Here is a 25667-nt window from a genome sequence, read left to right as displayed (position 1 = left end):
TCAAAATAAAGCATGCAATTTAACACAATTGGAGTATTTATTGAGACGCTAATATCGGGTCAATGTTCAGATCCCTTCAAGCCATTCATCATATTTTCCAACCGCCATGAGATCAGAAGGATCGACCTGCACAAGGGAGAGTTCAGTGTTCTGGTACCAGGCCTGAGGAACACCATCGCTTTGGACTTTCACCTCAGTCAGAGCACGTTGTACTGGACTGACGTCGTCGAGGACAAGATCTACCGTGGGAAACTGTCGGACAATGGAGGTGACTGTACAACAAACACACTTTTACAGGATTTTAATCGAAAAAAAAACATGCAAATTATTCTAATTATGTTATTATATTATTATTATATCCATTATATCATATATAGTATGTTTTATGTTAATTAACTTGAAATATTGGAGATAATTAATTCATTTTATAGTAATTCCGGGTCTTAAATTAGTATTTTTTACTCATATACTCGTATTTGTTACCATATTATATGATAACAAATATACCATATTTGTTATTATATCGTTTGATATACACGCTGTCATTATGACGATAACTACCAAAACGTCTTTCCTGGCGCATTTGGTACACATACATATGCTAGTTATGATATGCTAATGCAGCATAATTACATCAACACTTACAATGTCTGCTCTCATTGGGACGGCCGTGTCTTCCAGCACGTGACGTACGCTCCGGTCCTCAGGTAAAAAACTTGTTACGTATCCACTCTTCCGTTGTTAGCTGCTACAACTTAGTTAATACACAAGCCAGTTATGTAAATTTCATTTTATTTGTGCGTATTTTAGCGTCAATATAAGTATTTCCCATGACGTCCGTTGTTAGCTTGCTCATATTAACTTGTTTTGTCGTGCTAAAAAGCGCAGAAAAGGGAAATAAATATGTTCATGTTTCACGTAAGCATTGTGAATGATGGGTAAACTTCCCCTTTAAGTCTGCATATTCATTTCATTCATTCTTTCCAAGTGTCCGTGAATGCAGCGGCAACTTGTCCCCGAGTTGAGGTGGTTACGTGAGGCACTCGAATGCACCGTTCCAAAAAAAAAGCTAGCTCAGCGCTGCTAGTTTTGATCCTGCGTCTCCCCCGCAAAAAGCTAAATCCACACTTTCAGTCGTGATCAGTGATTTGTGACCCTGAATAAATCCGCCGGATCAAGGCCGGCCTTTCCTTCTCCTGAGGTGCGGGTCTCCTCGCCAATCAAGGTTGTTCCCATCGCACCACTCCGGGGGGGCACACGGAAGGCTTTGTCTCTTCCCATTTGTCTCAGCGCTCGCCGTGCGTGACTGCAGCCGGCAACGCCGATCAAGCGTAGGAGGCACAACTCCTCTCAGTTCTCCCGGTTCCCAGCTCTCCGACGTCACGGGTCCGATAGTGGATCCGAGCCTCTCCGGCTGCTCCATACTGTACCTATTTCATAATCAGTGCGGTGGCGCTGGATAAACACACCGACAAGTACAGAAAGGCCGCCATTACTGCAGCATTCCTTTCAACAAACCCGCCCGAGCTCTAATTTGAAGAACTTGGCTAATCACCCTCAGCCAGAGATGATTGCATATTCTGGCTTAGCGCTTAGTTTGCACGAGAGCCAGTTGTTTCTGGGAAATCATGAAAAGAGACGGCATTCTGTCATTGAAGGCTTGTTTTTGGTCCAACTTTCAGGAGGACGTTGTGGGTCAAAGCCACGCTGTCATGAAACACAGCCGTAGTGCGTGCCGTTATCCATGACTGATGGATTCCATAAGAGTTGGGAATTCTAAACAAGTCATGTGTGTTCTTTCCGGAATGAAAACAAACACCATAAAACGCTACAATAGATTGTGAAATTTTACAAAGTAAAGAATAAAGATCCTAAAAGTTCTGGTTGGGTTCTGTGTAGCTCTGACCAGTTTTGAGGTGGTGATCCAATATGGGCTGGCGACTCCCGAGGGTCTGGCGGTGGACTGGATCGCAGGAAATATCTACTGGGTGGAGAGCAACCTGGATCAGATCGAGGTGGCTAAACTGGACGGCACCATGAGAACGACGCTGCTGGCTGGGGAGGTGGAGCACCCCAGAGCCATCGCTTTGGACCCCCGTGATGGGTAAAGATACTCAATTCCCCTTAGCTGTGCTAGCTTTCATCATGTCGTTAATGATCCATCTTGTTTGTGTTGTTAGTATTCTGTTTTGGACCGACTGGGATGCGAGTCTGCCGAGGATTGAGGCGGCGTCTATGAGCGGCGAGGGCAGACGCACCATCCACAGGGAGACGGGCAACGGCGGATGGCCCAATGGACTCACGGTCGATTACATGGAGAGACGCATCGTCTGGATTGACGCCAGGTAGTTTTGGGCTCCAAACCGAATACACTTCATCACCGCACGCTACACCACGATATAAACGTTCCAACTCCGCTTCCAGGTCAGATGCTATCTACTCTGCCATGTATGACGGCTCAGGACTGATTGAGGTCTTGCGAGGTCACGAGTACTTGTCCCACCCCTTTGCTGTCACGATGTACGGAGGCGAGGTCTACTGGACCGACTGGAGGACCAACACTCTGGCCAAAGCCAACAAATGGACCGGGCACAACGTCACTGTAGTCCAGCGCACCAACACGCAGCCGTTTGACTTGCAGGTCTACCATCCGTCCAGACAGCCACAGGGTAGGTCGCTATTGTAATATTTTATATTTTATATTTTATATTTTTTATTTTTTATTTTTTATTTTTTATTTTTTATTTTTTATTTTTTATTTTTTATTTTTTATTTTTTATTTTTTATTTTTTATTTTTTATTTTTTATTTTTTATTTTTTATTTTATGAATGTGAATTATATGTATAATTATTTTTATTTTATTTATTAATTATATTTATTTTATATTTTAATATTTTATTATATTTTATATTTTAATATTCTATTTTATATATTAATTATTTTATAATTAATTAATATATATATATATATATATATATATATTGAATTATATGAATGGGAGTGTGAATGGTTGTTTGTCTATATGTGCCCTGTGATTGGCTGGCCACCAGTCCCCGCCTCTCGCCCGAAGACAGCTGGGATAGGCTCCAGCACCCCCGCAACCCTCGTGAGGAAAAAAAGCGGTAGAAAATGAATGAATGAATATTTTATATTTTATGAATGTGAATTATATATATAATTATTTTATTTATTTTATTTATTAATTATAATTATTTTATATATTATTTTAATATTTTATTATATTTTCAATTTTAATATTTTATTTTATATATTAATTATTTTTATAATTAATTAATATATATATTGACTTATATGAATGAGTGTGAATGGTTGTTTGTCTATATGTGTCCTGTGATTGTTTGTCCTGTTTATTTATTTTATTAATATATTAAAATATTTTTGTGTGATTCTTCTGACAATAATATTACCGTGAAGCAGCTAGTGTACCGTCTAAATATAAATAGCACCCCCCCAGTGCAACATCCATGTCGCGTATCGATACCACATCTTGTTTGACAAGATGGCCAAAGGATTGTCAAATGTAACTGTCACTCAAGTGCTGAGACTTGAGTGATGTACAAAACGAGACCGTCGCGTTACGGACTGACAGCTGCCACACATCGCAACGACGGGGTAGAGATCGAAAGACCAACTGACGGACATGTCTTCCTCACAGCTCCGAACCCGTGCGCCACCATCGACGGCAAAGGTCCTTGCTCCCATCTTTGTCTCATCAACTTCAACCAAACCTTCTCCTGCGCCTGCCCGCACCTCATGAAGCTGCAAGATGATAAACGCACATGCAAAGGTGAGGACAGTGTATATCATATATCATACATTGTATCATTTTTTTTGGTTAGCATACATTAATACACTGCATGTGTGCATCTGAATCTTAATATATTTATAATCACAAAATGTCCTTGTTAGCATCCTATTAGCTAGTGAATGCAATACCAAACGGAAATCTATGATGTCATCAACAGTTGACTCTCACAAACGTAACATAAAACTTAATAATTTCATAACACTTCCACAAAACAATCCTAAATACATTAAAAAGTCAAATGAAAGGGATAAAACTTCACTTTCGTAGATCAGGTGCAGGCACCTGCCCCACGCCGCGCCAGCGCAGTCTGGCCCGGCGCGGCGCACCCGCACCTCCGTCCCTCCCACATGGCAAAGAAGGCGTGAGAGAGTTTAACACAGCCGAGTTTAGTCTTAACCAATCAAACAAATGCCTCTAATTGCCTTTGAATGCGTAGGGCCCACTGGACTGCACATCAGAGGCCATAATGCGCATCACCATGTAGACCGCCTCTATTTATGTATGTGTTAGGTGTGCAGGAGCCTCTTTCTATGTAACATATATATGATATACATATTCACGATACAGTCGCTATGAAATACTACAGTCACGAATGCCACCCTGTGCGTCTTGTTGTGTTTGCAGAGTCCCGCAAGTTCCTTCTGTATGCTCGCCAAATTGAGATCCGGGGTGTGGACATCGACAACCCCTACTATAACTACATCATCTCCTTCACCGTGCCGGACATAGACAACGTGACAGCAGTGGACTACGATGCGGTGGAGCATCGCATCTACTGGTCAGATGTCCGAACGCAGACCATCAAAAGAGCTTTCATCAACGGCACCGGCGTGGAAACGATCGTCTCGGCAGGTAAGGAATAAATGTTGATTACGTCTCCAGGATTGCTTATCGTCCGGCTGGTCTAACGTCAGCGATGTGATTGACATTCATCAGACCTTCCCAACACTCACGGGCTAGCGGTGGACTGGGTGTCCAGGAACCTTTTCTGGACCAGCTACGACGCCAACAAGAAGCAGATCAACGTGGCCAGACTGGATGGCTCCTTTAAGAACGCCGTCCTTCAAGGTTTAGACAAGCCTCATTGTCTGGTTGCGCATCCTCAGCTAGGGTGGGTGGTTCTAATCCAGGTCTCCTCATTAGTATCTGGACTATCTTGGAGTTCATGTCCAATTTGTGTCACCCGCAGGAAGTTGTACTGGACCGATGGTGACAACATAAGCATGGCCAACATGGACGGTACCAACCACAGCACCCTGTTCTTCAACCAGAAGGGACCAGTTGGTGAGGAGTTGTCCAGCTTTGGAATTTATTGCGGATTAATTAATCGGGAATTTGCACGCAGACTACGCCGTAGTTAAATATTCGTACCCACCCAGGCCTTTCCATCGACTTTGACAAAGAGCAGCTGTACTGGATCAGTTCTGGAAACGGTACCATTAATCGCTGTCAGCTGGACGGATCCAAACTGGAGGTCTTGGAAGGCGTTAAAGGCAAACTCGCCAAGGCTACAGCGTTGGCTATCATGGGTAGGTGCTAATTGCATCATTTCTAAGGATAACGAGCATCGTTATGAATGATAAATTCCCTCCCTGAAGGAGACAAGCTGTGGTGGGCAGACCAGGCATCTGATCACATAGGAACATGCGACAAGAAGGATGGCGGAAACTGGAAGGTTTTGAGGAACAACACTTCGTCCATGATGCACATGAAGATCTATGATGAGGATGTACAGAAAGGTAAGACACAAAAAATTCACACGCACTCCACAGGGGCCTCAGGAGGACCCAAAAAGGGCATAAAATGCCAATGTGGGCGGTGATTTTTGACAAAAAACGTAAGGGGTTAGTATGTTGTTTTTTTTTCAGTTTATTTCAACTTGCTGCTAATGCACTTTTCTGGTAAAAAAAAAAAACAAAAACAAAAAAACACAAAAAAACTCACACACACTCAACAGGGGCTCCAGAAGCTCCCAAAAACGGCATAAAATGCCAGTGTTTGAATTTGGTGATTTTTGACAAAAAACGTAAGATATGTCGTTTTTTTCAGTTTTTTCTACTTGCTGCTAATGTACTTTTCTGGTAAAAAAAAAAAACACAAAAAAAACTCACACACACTCAACAGGGGCCCCAGCTGGACCCAAAGAGGGCATAAAATGCCAATGTGGGCGGTGATTTTTGACAAAAAACGTAAGGGGCTAATATGTAGTTTTTTTCAGTTTTTTTCAACTTGCTGCTAATGTACTTTTCTGGTCAAAAAAACACAAAAAAACTCACACACACGCATCAGGGGCCTGAGAAGCACCCAAAAACGGCATAAAATGCCAGTGTTTGAATTTGGTGATTTTTGACAAAAAACGTAAATAGTATGTCGTTTTTTTTAGTTTTTTTTCAACTTGCAGCTAATGCACTTTTCTGGTCAAAAAAACATGGGAAACCCCACAAACATGCATTAGGGGCCCGAGAAGCACCAAAAACGGCATAAAATGACAGTGTTTGAATTTGATGATTTTTGACAAAAAACGTAAATAGGAAGTCTTTTTTTTTAGTTTTTTTTCAACTTGCAGCTAATGCACTTTTCTGGTCAAAAAAACATGGGAAACCTCACAAACATGCATTAGGGGCCCGAGAAGCACCCAAAAACGGCATAAAATGCCAGTGTTTGAATTTGGTGATTTTTGCCAAAAAACGTAAGGGATGTCGTTTTTTTTCAGTTTTTTTCAACTTGCTGCTAATGCACTTTTATGGTAAAAAAAAACACACCAAAAAACTCACACACTCAACAGGGGCCGCAGAAGCACCCAAAAACAGCATAAAATGCCAGTGTTTGAATTTGGTGATTTTTGACAATAAACGTAAGTATGTTGTTTTTTTCAGTTTTTTTCAACTTGCTGCTAATGCACTTTTCTGGTCAAAAAAAACACAAAAAACCTCACACACACTCAACAGGGGCCCCAGGAGGACCCCAAAAAGGGCATAAAATGCCAATGTTTGAGGGCGGTGATTTTTGACAAAAAACGTAAGGGGTTAGTATGTCGTTTTTTTCCGTTTTTTCAACTTGCTGCTAATGCACTTTTCTGGTCAAAAAACCTCACACACACTCAACAGGGGCCCCAGAAGCACCCAAAACCGGCATAAAAATATGATATACGTATACTGTATATTTGATTAGTCGGGAAAACAAGTGTCATCTCATCTCTCTCTCCTTCAGCGAGTGTCAATCTTTGTAGCAACAACAACGGGGACTGCTCCCAGCTGTGTTTGCCCACCTCGCCATCCACACGGGCCTGCATGTGTACCGCCGGTTACAGCCTCAAGACGGGACAGCAGTCGTGCGAAGGTAACGCAGCAGACGTCCATTCGCTGGAATCCAAATGAACACGGTGTCTCCTTGAGCAGGTATGGGCTCCTTCCTGCTTTACTCCGTTCACGAGGGAATTAGAGGAATTCCGCTGGACCCGGGTGACAAATCGGATGCCTTGGTGCCGGTGTCTGGCACCTCTCTTGCCGTCGGCATCGACTTCCATGCTGGTGAGCGACGCCAGTGAGAAACAGCATGGCGGAAAGAGACTAGCATGGCTGGGTAACGTACTGGTTCTTTTCAGAGAACGACACCATCTACTGGGTGGATATGGGCCTCAGCACCATCAGCAGGGCCAAGAGAGATCAAACATGGAGAGAAGACGTTGTCACCAACGGCATTGGAAGAGTGGAGGGCATTACTGTTGACTGGATTGCAGGTCTGGTCTTCATGGGGGGGGCATTTTTGCTACATCTGCATGCTCCATAATCCAATTTCATTGCTTCTCGTAACTTTGTCCCGTAGGAAATATTTACTGGACCGACCAGGGCTTTGACGTGATTGAGGTGGCCAGGCTGAATGGCTCCTTCCGTTACGTGGTCATCTCCCAGGGTCTGGACAAGCCCAGAGCCATCACTGTCCACCCAGTCAAAGGGTAAGGCTTCTTGACGGCACTTTGCTGTAGTCTTGTTTTGTGTTCCGGTTTTGTATAATTAGCGGAAAAACTTGCATAACGACGTGTTCTTTGTCAAGGTATCTGTTCTGGACAGAATGGGGGCAGTACCCCCGTATTGAACGCTCTCGACTGGACGGCTCTGAGAGGTTAGTCTTGGTCAACGCGAGTATTAGTTGGCCCAACGGGATCTCCATCGACTACACGGTACGTACCGCTTGGTTTTTTAGTAATGTGTCTTCTTTGTTTGATTTTTTTATCATTGTTATTTGTGTTATTTATGTCTATAGGAGGGGCTGCTGTACTGGTGCGATGCCAGAACAGACAAGATCGAGCGAATCAACCTGGAAACCGGAGAGAACCGAGAGTTGGTGCTGGTCAACAACAACATGGATATGTTTGCAGTGTCCGTGTTTGAGGATTACATCTACTGGAGTGACAGGTCAGACGGAATTTTTTTGTTCTTTTTTTGTCCCGTTCAGCCTTGGAGAGAACGTGACTGCTTGATGATCGTGATTATTTTGTTTCGCACAGGACTCATGCAAACGGCTCCATTAAAAGAGGCAGTAAGGACAACGCCACCGATGCGGTCCAGCTCAGGACTGGAATTGGTGTACAACTAAAAGATATTAAAGTGTTCAACCGCGCCAGGCAGCAAGGTAGGAAAACTATTCACGTATAAAATACATTTCTTATATAATCACCAAATCCTCAGCAACGGTCCTCATTTGCGTCTGCAGGCACCAACGTCTGCAAAAACGGCAACGGCGGCTGCGAACAGCTTTGCCTCTTCCGCGGCAACGGGATGCGCACGTGCGCCTGCGCTCACGGCATGTTGGCGGAGGACAACCGCAGTTGCCGCGATTACGACGGCTACCTCCTCTACTCGGAGCGCACCATTTTAAAGAGCATACACCTGTCGGATGAGACCAACTTAAATGCGCCCATAAAGCCGTTTGAAGACCCCGACCACATGAAGAATGTCATCGCCCTCAGCTTTGACTACCACGGGGGCGGCGGGAGGGGGGCCAACCGCATCTTCTTTAGCGACATCCACTTTGGAAACATCCAGCAGATCAACGATGATGGCACGGACCGCAAGGTCGTGGTGGATAGTAAGTATGGAGTATTGTTTTGTAGTATTATAGTATATTATATTATAGTATTGTCTTCGGGCGAGAGGCGGGGTCCACCCTGGACTGGTGGCCAACCAATCACAGGGCACATATAAACAAACAACCATTCACACTCACATTCATACTTATGGACAATTTGGAGACTGCAATTAACCTAGCATGTTTTTGGAATGGGGCAGGAAACCGGAGTACCCGGAGAAAACCCACAACCCGCCGAGGGTGGAATTGAACTACGGTCACCTAGCTGTGAGGCCTGCGCACTAACCACCCGTCCACCGATAATATATCCTACCCAAAATCATCTGGGTTTTTCAAACATAATGCTTCCTAACTATAACCCATATAAGGAAGTCCGCCCTCTGTGACATCACAAAGGTGTAGTTTAACCACGCCTTCTGAAACCGAGTGTTTTTAGCCATCCAAACTTTTTTTAGGGCTCACTTCCAAATGTCACAACATGGACACACACATACTACACACACTATATTCATATCGAAAAGCCGGAGAAGAGGTACATGGGATTGATATGTTTAATGAAGATTGTTATAAAGACATTATTTTAATTATTATTATTATTTTAAAGTGATGGTTTCCTGCGTTGCGTATCCAATATGGATCCAGATTCAAATGAGCGTCGCGTCGTGAAGGATCAGCTTAGGCTTCTGAGCTCGCGTCCCGCCCGAAGCTCTCCACCGTGTCCCCACCGATCATCACGTGAGGGCAAGCAGCCAGACAGTTTTTGCAGAGGTTCCACCTCTCTCTCCCAAGCTCCAGCAGCTCTCGTCGGAACTTCTGAGACATGAAGCCATACAGGACCGGGTTCACCACCGCCACCGAGGATGCTAACAATCTGGACAAGATGGCGACGGTGTTGTAGCCCCGCGAGCCTTGAATGGTTCCTCCGATGAAGGAGAACATGAGCGCGTAAGACGGCAGCCAAAGGAAAATGAAGACCAGGACTAGGAGAGCTGAAGTATGAGTGACCTGGCTGTGGTAGTTCTCCAGCTGAGAGGAATTCCCAAACAGCCGTGCATGTCGGAGAAAGCAGTAGATCTTCGTGTACATGAGCACGATGATCCCCAGAGGTAGCACGAAGCCGAAGAAGAAGAGACTGACGCTGTAGACCAGCTGACTGAAGTCCGAGAGAAAAGCGAAGCAGAACACGGCTCTGGATGTCGTCACGGTGCGGTAGGCAAACTGCGGCGCCGCCAAAGCCGAGGCAGGGATCCACAGAAGCGCTACCGTCACTTTCACACGTCTTTGCATTCTTGAGCGGTACGCCCAGGCGGGGTGGACTACAGCGAGGTACCGAGTCACAGCCAGCGCCGTCAACGTAAAGACGGATGCGGACGAGCAGGCCACGCCCAGGAAGCTGATGACTTTGCACAGGAAGCTGCCAAAAGGCCAGAATCCCAGCGTGATGGCCGACGTGTGGAAGGGAAGGCACAGCAGCAACAGCAAATCAGCCGCGCTCAAAGCCAGCAGGAGGGTGTCGGTTCCGTGCGGGGGGTGTCCATCTCTTCTTCTCCGGCCTGCTAGGATTGTGATGACGAGGATTTGTCCCACCAGACCGGTCACTAAGATCGTTAAATCCAGAATGAGCACCAGAGCCTTGGTTACGGCCTCCTCTTCCTTGTTGCTTTGGATGAGGACGCTGCTGTTTCCACGCGGCCCTGACATATCCACGTCTAGTTGGCTAAATATGAATATATCGCCCTGTTGATGTTGAGCGTCGCTGTGGAATGTACACAAACACCATCCTCTTTAGGACGTGAAAATGTGGCATCTGCGAAGGAGTCAAATTAAAAGTGTAGTTCAAATATCCTCATAAAAAAGTCAGTCGCACACAAAGAACGCCCCCCAAAAAAAAGAAAAAACACAACCTCAAAGAGCAGTCCTCGCATGCCGACATCGACTCGAATGCATCAGCATGTTCTTCCGTAATCCATTGCAGCGCCTGGCGACAAACCCTTGGAGATTTCAGCACGGTAGTACTCCATGTCTATATCGATTTCTTGGCACCCGGCAACAACGGTCAAATTCACCTGGAGGGGTTTGGTTTCAGTCATTCCACTTGCGGTCGCCTGAGGCTCCTTGCGGGCGTGTCGACTCGGCTAGAAAAAGAGCTTCCGTTGTTGCATTCATCATAAAAAGTGATGATAAAGTCATAGTAAGAAAAGCTAATAATTCTTGTCCTACGGGTGTTATAACGAAAGGCTCTGAATTGTACTAACCTGTACACAGGTTTGTACTACTGTTTCACCAGCAAAGCAAGGGGTGGGGGGCCGGCTTGCGTAACACTGCGTGGAGCCCACTTTATCTATTTACCATCTTGATTGTAAGCATTTGCAGTTTTATCTTTGCAGTTGTGTGCATCCTGAGCTGCAAGTGTAAAAAGCGCATGACGACATGTGTGTGTGTGTGTGTGTGTTTAGATTGCTAAATCTCCTTTTAGGTGCATTCTGTCAACTGGGGATTAGTGCTACACTTAGATATGGTCGGGCTCTTAGTCATTAATCTCAAAAGACTTTGTTGACTTTCTGCCGAGAGCAAAGATCTGCTTGGAGTGTACATAACGTTCATATGGTGGTAGTGGTCATAAATGTGATTGCCTGGGTGGCTAACAGATGAGCAGATGAACAGGGGTGCTCGTTACGTTGATTGCAAGCAACCCACCCATAGATCACTTTGTCAACGTCACTTTGTCGCCGTCGTATGACATAAGTCAGCTGACGTTAAGCTCCCTTCCTGATTCGGTTGAGTTCCCTCACGACTTTTTAAGCACGGGTAGTCCCGCAAAAAATGTGTAGTGACCACATTTCGACTGCCAAGATTGTCAGCGTCCTCACGTCCCCGTTCTCCTCAGCTTCATCGCATTAGCAGTGCTTCTGACAAAGTGTGTCCGACAATGAGTACTCCTCTTTGGGCAGACGAGGTGGACGCAGCGTCCTTATGTCCTGTTCACCTGAGCTCCACCGCATTAGCGGTGCTTCTGACAAAGTGTGTCCGACAATGAGTGTTCCTCTTCGGGCAGACTAGGTGGACGCAGCGTCCTTATGTCCTGTTCTCCTCAGCTTCATCGCATTAGCAGTGCTTCTGACAAAGTGTGTCCGACAATGAGTACTCCTCTTTGGGCAGACGAGGTGGACGCAGCGTCCTTATGTCCTGTTCACCTGAGCTCCACCGCATTAGCGGTGCTTCTGACAAAGTGTGTCCGACAATGAGTGTTCCTCTTCGGGCAGACTAGGTGGACGCAGCGTCCTTATGTCCTGTTCTCCTCAGCTTCATCACATTAGCAGTGTTCCTGACAAAGTGTGTCCGACAATGAGTGCTCCTCTTCAGGCAGATGAGGTGGACGCAGCGTCCTTACATCCTGTTCTCCTGAGCTCCACCGCATTAGCGGTGCGTCTGACAAAGTGTGTCCGACAATGAGTGCTCCTCTTCGGGTAGACAAGGTGAACGCAGCGTCCTCATGTCCTGTTCTCCTGAGCTCCACCGCATTAGCGGTGCTTCTGACAAAGTGTGTCCGACAATGAGTGCTCCTCTTTGGGTAGACAAGGTGAACGCAGCGTCCTCATGTCCTGTTCTCCTGAGCTCCGCCGCATTAGTGGTGCTTCTGACAAAGTGTGTCCGACAATGAGTACTCCTCTTTGGGCAGACAAGGTGACCGCAGCGTCCTTACGTCCTGTTCACCTGAGCTCCACCGCATTAGCGGTGCGTCTGACAAAGTGTGTCCGACAATGAGTGCTCCTCTTCGGGTAGACAAGGTGAACGCAGCGTCCTCATGTCCTGTTCTCCTGAGCTCCACCGCATTAGCGGTGTTCCTGACAAAGTGTGTCCGACAATGAGTGCTCCTCTTCGGGTAGACAAGGTGGACGCAGCGTCCTCATGTCCTGTTCTCCTGAGCTCCACCGCATTAGCGGTGCTTCTGACAAAGTGTGTCCGACAATGAGTGCTCCTCTTTGGGTAGACAAGGTGAACGCAGCGTCCTTGTGTCCTGTTCTCCTAAGCGCCACCGCATTAGCGGTCCCTCTGACAAAGTGTGTCCGACAATGAGTGCTCCTTTTCGGGCAGACAAGGTGGGCACACCGTCCTTACGTCCTGTTCTTCTGAGCTCCACCGCATTAGCGGAGCTCTGACAAAGTGTGTCCGACAATGAGTGTTCCTCTTCGGGCAGACGAGGTGGACACAGCATCCTTACGTCCTGTTCTTATGAGCTCCACCGCATTAGCGGTGCTTCTGACAAAGTGTGTCCGACAATGAGTGCTCCTCTTGGGGCAGACAAGGTGAACGCAGCGTCCTTGTGTCCTGTTCTCCTGAGCTCCACCGCATCAGTGGTGCTTCTGACAAAGTGTGTCTGACAACGAGTGTTCCTCTTTGGGTAGACAAGCTGGACACAGCGTCCTCATGTCCCTGTTCTCCTGAGCTCCACCGCATTAGCGGTGCTTCTGACAAAGTGTGTCCGACAATGAGTGCTCCTCTTCAAGCAGACTAGGTGGACGCAGCGTCCTTACTTCCCTGTTCTCCTGAGCTCCACCGCATTAGCTGTGCTTCTGACAAAGTGTGTCCGACAATGAGTACTCCTCTTTGGGCAGACAAGGTGACCGCAGCATCCTTACGTCCTGTTCACCTGAGCTCCACCGCATTAGCGGTGTGTCTGACAAAGTGTGTCCGACAATGAGTGCTCCTCTTCGGGTAGACAAGGTGAACGCAGCGTCCTCATGTCCTGTTCTCCTGAGCTCCACCGCATTAGTGGTGCTTCTGACAAAGTGTGTCCGACAATGAGTACTCCTCTTTGGGCAGACAAGGTGACCGCAGCGTCCTTACGTCCTGTTCACCTGAGCTCCACCGCATCAGTGGTGCTTCTGACAAAGTGTGTCCGACAATGAGTGCTCCTCTTCGGGGTGACAAAGTGAACACAGCGTCCTCACGTCCTGTTCTTCTAAGCTCCACCGCATTAGCGGAGCTCTGACAAAGTGTGTCCGACAATGAGTGCTCCTATTCGGGCAGACTAGGTGGACGCAGCGTCCTCATGTCCCTGTTCTCCTGAGCTCCACCGCATTAGTGGTGCTTCTGACAAAGTGTGTCCGACAATGAGTGCTCCTCTTCGGGCAGACAAAGTGGACGCAGCGTCCTCACTTCCTGTTCTCCTGAGCTCCACTGCATTAGCGGTGTTTCTGACAAAGTGTGTCCGACAATGAGTACTCCTCTTCGGACAGACAAAGTGGACGCAGCGTCCTCACTTCCTGTTCTCCTGAGCTCCACTGCATTAGTGGTGCTTCTGACAAAGTGTGTCCGATAATGAGTGCTCCTCGTCGGGCAGACGAAGTGGACGCAGCGTCCTCACTTCCTGTTCTCCTGAGCTCCACTGCATTAGCGGTGCTTCTGACAAAGTGTGTCTGACAACAAGTGTTCCTCTTTGGGTAGACAAGCTGGACACAGCGTCCTTACGTCCTGTTCTTCTGAGCTCCACCGCATTAGCGGTGCTTCTGACAAAGTGTGTCCGACAATGAGTGCTCCTCTTCGGGTAGACAAGGTGAACGCAGCGTCCTCATGTCCTGTTCTCCTGAGCTCCACCGCATTAGCGGTGTTCCTGACAAAGTGTGTCCGACAATGAGTGCTCCTCTTCGGGGTGACGAAGTGAACACAGCGTCCTCACGTCCTGTTCTTCTAAGCTCCACCGCATTAGCGGTGCTCCTGACAAAGTGTGTCCGACAATGAGTGCTCCTCTTCGGGCAGACTAGGTGGACGCAGCGTCCTTACGTCCTGTTCTCCTGAGCTCCACCGCATTAGCGGTGCTCCTGACAAAGTGTGTCCGACAATGAGTGCTCCTCTTCGGGCAGACGAGGTGGACACAGCGTCCTTACGTCCTGTTCTTATGAGCTCCACCGCATCAGTGGTGCTTCTGACAAAGTGTGTCCGACAATGAGTGCTCCTCTTCAGGTAGACAAGGTGAACGCAGCGTCCTCATGTCCTGTTCTCCTGAGCTCCACCGCATTAGCGGTGCTTTTGACAAAGTGTGTCCAACAATGAGTGCTCCTCTTTGGGCAGACGAGGTGGACGCAGCGTCCTTATGTCCTGTTCTTCTGAACTCCACCACATTAGCGGTGCTTCTGACAAAGTGTGTCCGACATTGAGTGCTCCTCTTGGGGCAGACAAGGTGAACGCAGCGTCCTTGTGTCCTGTTCTCTTGAGCTCCACCGCATTAGCGGTGTTTCTGACAAAGTGTGTCCGACAATGAGTGCTCCTCTTCGGACAGACAAAGTGGACGCAGCGTCCTTACATCCTGTTCTCCTGAGCTCCACCGCATTAGTGGTGCTTCTGACAAAGTGTGTCCGACAATGAGTACTCCTCTTTGGGCAGACAAGGTGACCGCAGCGTCCTTACGTCCTGTTCACCTGAGCTCCACCGCATCAGTGGTGCTTCTGACAAAGTGTGTCCGACAATGAATGCTCCTCTTCGGGCAGACGAGGTGGACACAGCGTCCTTACGTCCTGTTCACCTGAGCTCCACCGCATTAGCGGTGCTTCTGACAAAGTGTGTCCGACAATGAGTGCTCCTCGTCGGGCAGACGAAGTGGACGCAGGGACTCAAACTGACTGACTTTACAGCCGCACAAAGTGTCAGAAATCATCGCTAAAGCTCCACTTCCTCTCTCTCTGTTTTCCAGACGTCGGATCAGTGGAGGGCCTGGCCTATCACCGCGGTTGGGACACACTCTATTGGACCAGTTACACAACGTCCACCATCACCCGCCACACCGTGGACCAGAGCCGCTCTGTGGCCTACAACCGCAACACTGTGGTCACCATGTCTGGAGAGGACCACCCCAGAGCCTTTGTGCTGGACGAGTGTCAGGAGTGAGTCATTCTTTGTGAAAGGCTGCGTTTGCGTCAGCTGCTGTTCTTCTCACCGGCACATTTCTTTCACTCGGCCATGACTTTTACACCGTGACATGCTTTGGTATTTCCTATGGATTAGATGATCGGTCTGGTTTCTTTGTTCCCACCACAGTCTCATGTTCTGGACGAACTGGAACGAGCAGGCTCCCAGCATCATGAGGGCTTCCTTGAACGGTGCCAACGTGCTCGCCATCATCGGCAGTGATATCAAAACACCCAACGGCTTGGCGATAGATCACCGTGCTGAGAAGCTCTACTTCTCTGACGCCACCCTGGACAAGATAGAGCGCTGTGAATACGATGGGAGCAGCCGATACGTAAGAACCGTTACTCTTAAAAGGACCTACACGTTGATCTGATATTGTTCAGACCCGTTCCTAGTAAGTTCCTTATCTGGTTCTATGGTAAAATCTACAGAAAAAGCAAAACACAACCCTGAAGTCATGAGATCTGATGTCTTCTGTCTAAAAGTAATGGACTTTGGAGATCTCCAGAGGTGGTTAATGCTCTCTTTGAAATGGCGTTCAGGTTTTGTTGAAGAACGAGCCCGTGCATCCGTTTGGCCTGGCTGTGTACGGCGACTACATCTTCTGGACCGACTGGGTGAGGAGGGCGGTCCTCCGAGCTGACAAGTACACCGGAGGAGACATGAAGGTGCTGAGAGCCGACATCCCTCAGCAGCCGATGGGAATCATCGCGGTGGCCAATGACACCAACAGCTGTGAGTCGCATTTGTTGGCTCCGTTTGGTTCAATCCTGACTTCTTTTTTTCGGAAGATGACCGAATTCTCATTTGTCAGGTGAGTTCTCTCCCTGTCGAACAAATAACGGAGGCTGCCAAGACCTGTGCCTGCCCACGTCCGACGGGAGGGTCAACTGCAGTTGCCGTGGAGACAGACGACTTCTGGAAGACAATACCTGCTCTTGTAAGAAAAGACTTATTACTAACTTATTGTTTGCTTTAGATGATCTTTAAAGTGTACCAACGTTTCCACCTCAGCAGCACTGAACGTGTCCTGTGGGAGTGTGGACGACTTTGAGTGTGGAAACGGGGACTGCATCAACTACAGCCTGACCTGTGACGGCATGGCCCACTGCAAGGACAAATCTGATGAGAAGCAGTCCTACTGTGGTGAGATGACATGATTGTTGGCTTCTTGCGTTATTTACTAAATTAGCTCATTTTCAGCTTAAGTTATGGATTATCATTTTTTGATTTAGCGAGTGCTTTTGTTTGATTTTATAGTTGTTACCCTATATCACCTCGTACTTTGGTATGAGGTACATTATTTAAAAAAAAAAAAACTTCAACTGTATTATGGAAAGCAGGAAGTGAACAAATGTAACAGTTACTGACTGTAAAAGTACCAGATAGAGGGGTAGGATTTAATAAGCTTTGCTTCTTCCTACTCCTTTTGGACATGTGGAACTGGGAACTGATTATGGGATGCACTCAATTGTAATCTGATCCATACCAAAATAAAAATTAATAAAAAATAAAATTAAAAAAATAATAAAAAATAAAATTAAAAAAATAATTTTAAAAAATTAGAAAAAAATATTAAATTATATTAGGAAAGCAGGAAGTGAACAAATGTAACAATTACTGATTGTAAAAGTACCAGATGGAGGGGTAGGATTTAATAAGCTTTGCTTCTTCCTACTCCTTTTGGACATGTGGAACTGGGAACTGATTATGGGATGCACTCAATTGGAATCTGATCCATACCAAAATAAAAATTAATAAAAAATAAAATTAAAAAAATAATAAAAAATAATAAAAAATAACATTTAAAAAATAATTTAAAAAAATTAGAAAAAATAATTTTAAAAAATTTGAAAAAAATATTAAATTATATTAGGAAAGCAGGAAGTGAACAAATGTAACAATTACTGATTGTAAAAGTACCAGATGGAGGGGTAGGATTTAATAAGCTTTGCTTCTTCCTACTCCTTTTGGACATGTGGAACTGGGAACTGATTATGGGATGCACTCAATTGGAATCTGATGCATGTTCAAATGAAATAAAACCATTACCATTACCATTACCATTACCCAATATCTCCACACAATACGTTAGATACGGCCGTACCAGAGAGCAGTAAAGTTGTGTATTTTTAATGTGAGATTTTCAGCTAATTTTTCCATGTTTTGTGACCCCCAACTCCTGTGTGCTTCCCCCAGAAGATCAGGCAGTAGTATCATCCAATCAAATCATACCAACTTTAAGTCTTTTGTCACTTTACATGTCATTGATTGAACAATTTTGGTCCCGGTATTGACCCCTGGGGTACTCCACATGTAATATTGAATGTATATTCTCTTAACTTTACATATCGCTTATGAAAGCTGTGTTTTCTCTACAGCCAATCGAATTTGTAAGAAGGGTTACAGACGCTGCATGAATGGTCGCTGCATCGGTCACCAGTTCTGGTGTGACGGTACCGATGACTGTGGCGACCACTCCGATGAAATGCCCTGCAACAGTAAGTGCCCGCCGGGGGTTGTTTTGGGTTAATAACCAAATTATCCTTCATCCTTGTTACGTTTGTTTTCAGTGACTCTGTGCAAAATCGGGGAGTTCCAGTGCAAAGACGGCAGCTGCATCTCCAACTTCAGCCGCTGCGACCAGGTTGTTAACTGCGAGGATGCTAGCGACGAGATGAACTGCCGTAAGAAATCTTCCAACATGGAGGGCAAATGAAGAGACGTCGAATAGCCAATGAATGTATCTCCTGTCGATTCGTAGAAGCCACCGACTGCTCCCGTTTCTTCCGCTTGGGAGTGAAAGGCGCTTCCTTCCAGAGCTGTGAGAGAACCACGTTGTGCTACTTGTCATCGTGGGTGTGCGACGGAAACAACGACTGTGGCGACTTCTCCGATGAGAGGAACTGTCCAGGTTGCGGGAGGCGGGGATTTATTGGTTGTTTAATATTTGTCTCTTGAAGTGATAACCGTTAACTCGTTATGGTTTTGCAGATAAACGCAAGCTTAAATGTCCGGTGAACTTCTTCGCTTGCCCAAGTGGTCGTTGTATCCCCATGAGTTGGACTTGCGATAAGGAGGATGACTGTGAGAACGGAGCTGACGAAACACACTGTGGTCAGTCCGATTTTTTTCTACTGCACTGTGAGGTCATGTATACTTTTCATTCATGTTCAATGTCCACGGAGATGCAATTATCACTGTCATGGCATGGTTCCCGTTGTCTTCAATAAGCACTTTGTTGTCCTTTGCAGACAAATTTTGCACCTCCGTCCAGTTTGAATGTGGGAACCACCGCTGCATTTCCAGCCATTGGGTCTGCGATGGTTCCGACGACTGCGGTGACGGATCAGATGAGGATGAGAACTGCAGTAAGCGAAAAAACTCCACAGCTTTTCATCTCTGAATGTGTACGCTTGTAACATCATGTAACATTCCCGACCGACATCACAGAATCTAAAACCTGCAGTCCGGAGGCCTTCCAATGTCCGGGCTCTCATATGTGTGTGCCGCAGCGCTGGAAGTGCGACGGAGACAAGGATTGTCCCGACGGAGCCGACGAGAGTGTCAAGGCTGGATGCTGTGAGCTGAGATACACATCGGATGTTAGTCTTCATGATCTTGGATCGGCTCGCTTAGTCTTTGTGCTTTTTTTCCACTCTCAGTGTATACCAACAACACTTGCGACGACAATGAGTTCATGTGCCAGAACAGACAATGTATTCCCAAACACTTCGTATGTGATCATGACATCGACTGCGCCGATGGCTCGGACGAGTCTCCGGAATGCGGTGAGAGAATCATCCGACAACTGAGTAGAGATGAGTAGTAAAGTTACTTTGTTTATCCTTTTGCAGAATATCCGACCTGTGCTCCAGATGAGTTCCGTTGTGCCAACGGCCGATGCCTCAACCAGAAGAAATGGGAATGTGATGGAGAGTTCGACTGTCAGGATCGCTCTGATGAAGCTCCCAAGAACCCACGATGCACCGACACAGGTTAGGGTTGTCTACACGGTCAGGGAATGGTAGTCCACTGGAAAACATAATACTTGGTAATGGTAATGGTAATGGTAATGGTAATGGTTTTATTTCATTTGAACATGCATCAGATTCCAATTGAGTGCATCCCATAATCAGTTCCCAGTTCCACATGTCCAAAAGGAGTAGGAAGAAGCAAAGCTTATTAAATCCTACTCCTCCATCTGGTACTTTTACAATCAGTAATTGTTACATTTGTTCACTTCCTGCTTTCCTAATATAATTTAAGTTTTTTTCTATTTTTTTTAATTATTTTTTTAATTTTTATTATTATTTTTTTAATTTTATATTTTATTTTTATTTTGGTATGGATCAGATTACAACTGAGTGCATCCCATAATCATCAGTTCCCAGTTCCACATGTCCAAAAGGAGTAGGAAGAAGCAGAGCTTATTAAATCCTACCCCTCCATCTGGTACTTTTACAATCACTAACTGTTACATTTGTTCACTTCCTGCTTTCCATAATACAGATTAATTTTTTTAATTTTTTTTTAATTTTTTTTTTTTAATTTTTATTATTATTTTTATTTTGGTATGCATCAGATTCCAATTGAGTGCATCCCATAATCAGTTCCCAGTTCCACATGTTCAAAAGGAGTAGGAAGAAGCAAAGCTTATTAAATCCTACCCCTCCATCTGGTACTTTTACAATCAGGAACTGTTACATTTGTTCACTTCCTGCTTTCCATAATACAGTTTTTTTTTTTTTTTTTTTTTTAAATAATGTACCTCGTACGGAAGTACAAGGTGATATGACCATACAATGACATAATAACTTGATAGTTTAAACAATGAATTCATGAATGATGGCTGTGTTAGTGAAAACATATTGAAATACAATTTCTATGTCGTTCTATGGGGGGGGGAACCACACGCTGTCTTTTAATGCTCATTTTCATCATGATTTATCATGGCTTATCATGACCTTATCATGTCATTTGTTCGTGATTTCAGAGAGGTCGTGTAACGAGTCGGCCTTCATGTGCCGCAACGGCAACTGTTTGAACGACACTCTGCTGTGCGACCGCAACGACGACTGCGGCGACGGCTCGGATGAACTCAACTGCTTCATCAACGAATGCCTCAACAGTAAACTGAGTGGATGTTCGCAGCTCTGTGATGACCTCAAGGTTGGCTACAAGGTCGGTCCGGTCATTCATTTGAATGTTTACTTCCAGCAAAACAAACAACAGAATATTTACGGGAATAGCGGGAATAACACAATCAATTCCACAATGGACTTAAGGAAGGAAATAAATAATACAGTTGTCTTGACATTACTTTTGTAATCTGACAGGAAGAATTAGGGAACAATAAGTTATGTTATGGACCGCATGTTTAACTCTATTCATAATTTAATTTATATATGCTAATATATGTTTTCCAACTTAATCCTAAAAAAAATATTTCAGCAACATTTTCAATTTGAATGCCATTTTTTCAATTTATAATTTCCAAATATTATATAGCTTTTATTTAAATGTAAAGATAATTTTAGACTTAGTTTATTATTTACAATGTGAATAAGATCATCCAAAACAGAATAGACTTTACTAACTGAGAAATATTAAAAATATAATTAATATATAAATTAAACAATTTCGGGCCCAATACTGACCCCTGAGGGACCCCACAAGCAATGCCAAGACATTTGGGAGAAAGCTGACCAATGTGAAATTACTTCACTCAATCGCTTAAATAGCTTTTGACCCATTTCCTAGCCACCCGCCGTATACCATATCGTTCTTTTTAGTAATATTTCATACTTTTTATTGTGCAGTGCGTTGGAGATTTCCATATCAGCACCAATTATGGCTGTAAAGTGGATCAATTAGTCCTGAAACTGAAGCACATTGTGATTTCCTATAAATGTATTTTTCGGTGTTTGTGTTTTTTTTAAAAAGTCGGTCCAAACAAACATTGACCTTGACCGGACAGAGAAGTGTGGGGGGGTTGGGGGCTCAAAAGTAGAAGAACTGCCGACCTCAGGCATGCGCGTCTTACGTAAGACGAAAACTTGTTTTGGCTCTCCTCCTCGAAATAGGAGGTGTGTCTTAGAACAGCTTGAACTGTGCGTGAACTCTCATGTTTGTATTAGCAAGGCTGTGGTTAGAGCGTCTTTGGAAACTCATTAGAGAGTACCCCCCCCTCGTCCCCCCTCCCTCTCGTTCCAAAGCTTGAGTCATTCGCTGCAGTTAATAGTTTGTTTACTGTTCCATATCTCAATTACCAAGCGCTCGGTACATATGTGACTCGTTAAACCGTGATGTTTATCTCCCAAGATGTTGACGTCTCTTTGCCATTGGTGCATCCAGTGCAGGTGCCATCCTGGTTACCAGCTGAAACGGGACGGGAAGACGTGCGTGGATGTGGATGAGTGCACCACCACCTACCCTTGTTCTCAACGTTGCATCAACACACACGGAAGCTTCCATTGTCTGTGCGTGGATGGCTTTGAAGTCAGCCCCAATGACCCCACCATATGTAAATCCACGTCAGGTACAAATGTACAAATATAATATTTCAGTATGATTGTGGGGTCTGATGATAGCTCATAAAGTTCTGGTGTTTTGTCTGCAGAGGAAGAGCCCTACTTGATCTTTGCTAATCGCTATTACCTGCGGAAGCTCAACCTGGATGGTTCCAACTACACTCTTATAAAGCAGGTGATGACCGCGAATGGAGAGGTTATTGTTCGCTATCTCTTTGTCGCCGCACGCCTTCAAACACCGTTCTGAATTCTGGATTTCAGGGTCTCAACAACGCCGTAGCGCTGGACTTCCACTATGCAGAGCAGACCATCTACTGGACCGACGTCACCACCCAGGGTAGCATGATCCGACGCATGCGAATGAACGGCAGCAACATGGAGGTCAGCTGAGCGATAAAAAATAATAATAATAAGATGTAAACCAGGGGTGCTCATTAAGTCGATCGCGAGCTACCGGTCGATCGCGGAGGTGGTACTGGTCGATCGCTGGTCGATCGCGGCGTGACATTAAAAAAATATCATCCCAGCATCAATGCCGTCACTTGATTGACATACAGGACAACCAGTCAGATGACAACTGAATTTTGACCTTTAGGTCACCGCTCATGCGTAAACCACGATGCAAAGTGCTAAGCTAGTCGGCGAATTGCGAGATTTTAAAGCCCTCGCTAAAGTTTATGGTCACTAAAATGAGTGAAGGAGCTGGACCAAGTAAAAAGGCAAAAACTGGACCAAGTAAAAAGGCAAAAAACATATCACTTCCATACGGATATGGAATATTATACGGATATTATGATACGGATATTATCCATGACTGATAAACATTTGGAAGTGTGCTTGAGGCTGGCTATCAGCAGCTACTGTCCGGACTATGCATCCCTGGCTGGTTCAATTCAGTGCAAGTCATCAAAGTAAACTCAGGTAATTACAAAAAATGTTAATAGTTAATTATGTGTGTTTTGCAATATTGGCTCATTTGGTTATGTAAGGTACATCAACATACATTGTACGTACAAATAATCCTCAATACATTTGAAAATAAATAGATGTTTTGCATTTTTGTAGTGGGTAGATCATTTTGACTCGCTCATTTTAAAAGTAGCTCGCATGCTGAAAAAGTGTGAGCACCCCTGATGTAAACAATACGATATTTACCTCCTTTTCGACTCACCAGGTGTTGCACCGCACCTCGCTGAGTAACCCCGATGGCGTTGCCGTGGACTGGGTCGGCGGGAACCTGTATTGGTGCGACAAAGGCAGGGACACCATTGAAGTGTCCAAGCTCAACGGCGCCTACCGCACCGTGCTGGTCAACAGCGGGCTGAGAGAACCTCGCGCTGTGGCCGTGGATGTGCGCTACGGGTGTGAACTGATGACCGGTAATGGTCGTAGATGAAAACAAATGTGCATTTGTGATGCATTGTACTTTGTCGTCTAGGTACCTGTACTGGTCTGACTGGGGCGACAACCCCCATATTGGACGGATCGGCATGGACGGCACCAATAGGAGCGTCCTCGTACAGGACAAGATCACATGGCCTAATGGTCTGACCTTGGACTTCATCAATGACCGCATATACTGGGCAGACGCCCGAGAGGATTACATTGAGTTTGCCAGTCTGGATGGCACCAGCAGGCACACAGGTGGGGGCATCCGTCTTTCGGACTGGATTCTGGTTAAGGTCTGAATGAAGGCCATAGTGAGATGGCAAGTATATGGGAGCATTTGGGGTATAAAAGCTAATCAGTTGCTAATCAAGCGTTGCAGTGTTGATGGGCAGTGATTGACAGTCATTGACACAATGACAGTGTTTGCCCAACTTTTGCAACGTTGTAATGGACTAAAGTCAAGTCGGATTATCGGGTTCCCGAACAAATTCTGATTTGTATTTATTTTTTTTTTTTTCGTCTTCGTTCGACAGTTCTCGGCCAAGACATACCACACATCTTCGCCATGACTCTCTTTGAAGAGTACATCTACTGGACAGACTGGGAGACTAAGTCCATCAACAGAGCTCACAAGACCCTTGGGACTAACAAGACCACCCTGATCAGCACCCTGCATCGGCCCATGGACATCCACATTTATCACCCCTATCGCCAACCCGAGGGTAAGTGAAATTCTACGGTAATTATGTAACGTAACATTATAAAAAAAAAAACCTTAAACTGTATTATGGAAAGCAGGAAGTGAACAAATGTAACAGTTATTGATTGTAGGATTTAATAAGCTTTGCTTCTTCCTACTCCTTTTGGACATGTGGAACTGGGAACTGATTATGGGATGCAGTCAATTGTAATCTGATCTATACAAAAATAATAATAATAATAATAATAATAATAATAAAATTAAAGAAAAATAAAAAAAAATAATAAAAAAAAACATAAATTATATTAGGAAAGCAGGAAGTGAACAAATGTAACAGTTACTGATTGTAAAAGTACCAGATGGAGGGGTAGGATTTAATAAGCTTTGCTTCTTCCTACTCCTTTTGGGCATGTGGAACTGGGAACTGATTATGGGATGCACTCAATTATAATCTGATATATACCAAAATATAAATAAAATAAAATAAAATAATAAAATTTCATTAAAAAAAATAATTAAAAAAACTTAAATTATATTAGGAAAGCAGGAAGTGAACAAATGTAACAGTTAGTGATTGTAAAAGTAGCAGATGGAGGGGTAGGATTTAATAAGCTTTGCTTCTTCCTACTCCTTTTGGACATGTGGAACTGGGAACTGATTATGGGATGCACTCAATTGTAATCTGATCCATACCAAAATAAAAATTAATAAAAAAAAATTAAAAAAAATTAAAAAAATAAAATTACAAAAATTTGAAAAAATAATTTAAAAAATTAAATTATATTAGGAAAGCAGGAAGTGAACAAATGTAACAATTACTGATTGTAAAAGGAACTGATTATGGGATGCACTCAATTGGAATCTGATGCATGTTCAAATGAAATAAAACCATTACCATTACCATTACCATTACCATTACCATTACCACGTATATGTTTATATTATTTGTGTTTTTACTTTGCTATTTCCTCCTTGTCCAGTGCGTAACCACCCATGCCAGACAAACAACGGAGGCTGCAGTAACCTGTGCCTCCTCTCCCCCGGAGGGGGCTACAAATGTGCCTGCCCCACCAACTTCTACCTGGCCAGCGACCAGCGCACGTGCATGTCCAACTGCACAGCTAGCCAGGTGATCAAGCTGTGCGAGCATCCTTCATGTCGTGGTGACGCGGAGGGTGTCGTTTGCGTGAGAATTAAAATAATGTACAATATTCATTC

General features: G+C 45.0%; 2 protein-coding genes across 5 annotated transcripts in view; one reads left to right on the top strand and one right to left on the bottom strand.

Moving 5' to 3' along the window:
• LOC131137268 (low-density lipoprotein receptor-related protein 1-like) overlaps positions 1 to 25667 on the top strand; it is a 100869-nt gene that overhangs the window by 53092 nt on the left and 22110 nt on the right. For 2 of the 4 annotated variants that reach the window (XM_058084995.1, XM_058084993.1), the window contains 39 exons: positions 71 to 268; positions 1900 to 2104; positions 2181 to 2345; positions 2425 to 2669; positions 3678 to 3809; positions 4455 to 4682; positions 4767 to 4941; positions 5020 to 5114; positions 5210 to 5359; positions 5429 to 5569; positions 7041 to 7169; positions 7229 to 7360; positions 7435 to 7569; positions 7656 to 7785; positions 7884 to 8010; positions 8094 to 8245; positions 8338 to 8462; positions 8544 to 8918; positions 15610 to 15799; positions 15954 to 16158; positions 16370 to 16562; positions 16642 to 16767; positions 16845 to 16973; positions 18209 to 18328; positions 18401 to 18514; positions 18592 to 18741; positions 18822 to 18944; positions 19082 to 19198; positions 19281 to 19409; positions 19493 to 19618; positions 19685 to 19825; positions 20824 to 21011; positions 22185 to 22368; positions 22450 to 22535; positions 22622 to 22741; positions 23535 to 23722; positions 23799 to 24004; positions 24283 to 24471; positions 25430 to 25578. In XM_058084995.1, the coding sequence (XP_057940978.1) occupies positions 71 to 268; positions 1900 to 2104; positions 2181 to 2345; positions 2425 to 2669; positions 3678 to 3809; positions 4455 to 4682; positions 4767 to 4941; positions 5020 to 5114; positions 5210 to 5359; positions 5429 to 5569; positions 7041 to 7169; positions 7229 to 7360; positions 7435 to 7569; positions 7656 to 7785; positions 7884 to 8010; positions 8094 to 8245; positions 8338 to 8462; positions 8544 to 8918; positions 15610 to 15799; positions 15954 to 16158; positions 16370 to 16562; positions 16642 to 16767; positions 16845 to 16973; positions 18209 to 18328; positions 18401 to 18514; positions 18592 to 18741; positions 18822 to 18944; positions 19082 to 19198; positions 19281 to 19409; positions 19493 to 19618; positions 19685 to 19825; positions 20824 to 21011; positions 22185 to 22368; positions 22450 to 22535; positions 22622 to 22741; positions 23535 to 23722; positions 23799 to 24004; positions 24283 to 24471; positions 25430 to 25578 (6212 nt within the window). Of the gene's footprint in view, positions 1 to 70; positions 269 to 1899; positions 2105 to 2180; positions 2346 to 2424; positions 2670 to 3677; positions 3810 to 4454; positions 4683 to 4766; positions 4942 to 5019; positions 5115 to 5209; positions 5360 to 5428; positions 5570 to 7040; positions 7170 to 7228; positions 7361 to 7434; positions 7570 to 7655; positions 7786 to 7883; positions 8011 to 8093; positions 8246 to 8337; positions 8463 to 8543; positions 8919 to 15609; positions 15800 to 15953; positions 16159 to 16369; positions 16563 to 16641; positions 16768 to 16841; positions 16974 to 18208; positions 18329 to 18400; positions 18515 to 18591; positions 18742 to 18821; positions 18945 to 19081; positions 19199 to 19280; positions 19410 to 19492; positions 19619 to 19684; positions 19826 to 20823; positions 21012 to 22184; positions 22369 to 22449; positions 22536 to 22621; positions 22742 to 23534; positions 23723 to 23798; positions 24005 to 24282; positions 24472 to 25429; positions 25579 to 25667 lie in introns of all 4 variants that reach the window. The other 2 variants (XM_058084994.1, XM_058084996.1) reach the window with 1 other exon arrangement.
• On the bottom strand, positions 9563 to 11151 carry LOC131137273 (galanin receptor type 1-like). Its single transcript, XM_058085003.1, has one exon. It carries the CDS (start codon positions 10617 to 10619, stop codon positions 9594 to 9596), a length of 1026 nt encoding a protein of 341 aa, XP_057940986.1. The 5' UTR covers positions 10620 to 11151; the 3' UTR covers positions 9563 to 9593.

This window comes from Doryrhamphus excisus, chromosome 10, assembly GCF_030265055.1.
Source record: "Doryrhamphus excisus isolate RoL2022-K1 chromosome 10, RoL_Dexc_1.0, whole genome shotgun sequence".
Classification (NCBI taxonomy): Eukaryota; Metazoa; Chordata; class Actinopteri; order Syngnathiformes; family Syngnathidae; genus Doryrhamphus; species Doryrhamphus excisus.
The sequence above is the reverse complement of the archived record's forward strand: the minus strand, read 5'-3'. Positions and strand labels throughout refer to the sequence as shown.

What these genes read in the sequence shown, in the direction of transcription:
- LOC131137273 (XM_058085003.1), bottom strand. Translation starts at nt 10,619, where the DNA reads ATGTCAGGGCCGCGTGGAAACAGCAGCGTCCTCATCCAAAGCAACAAG.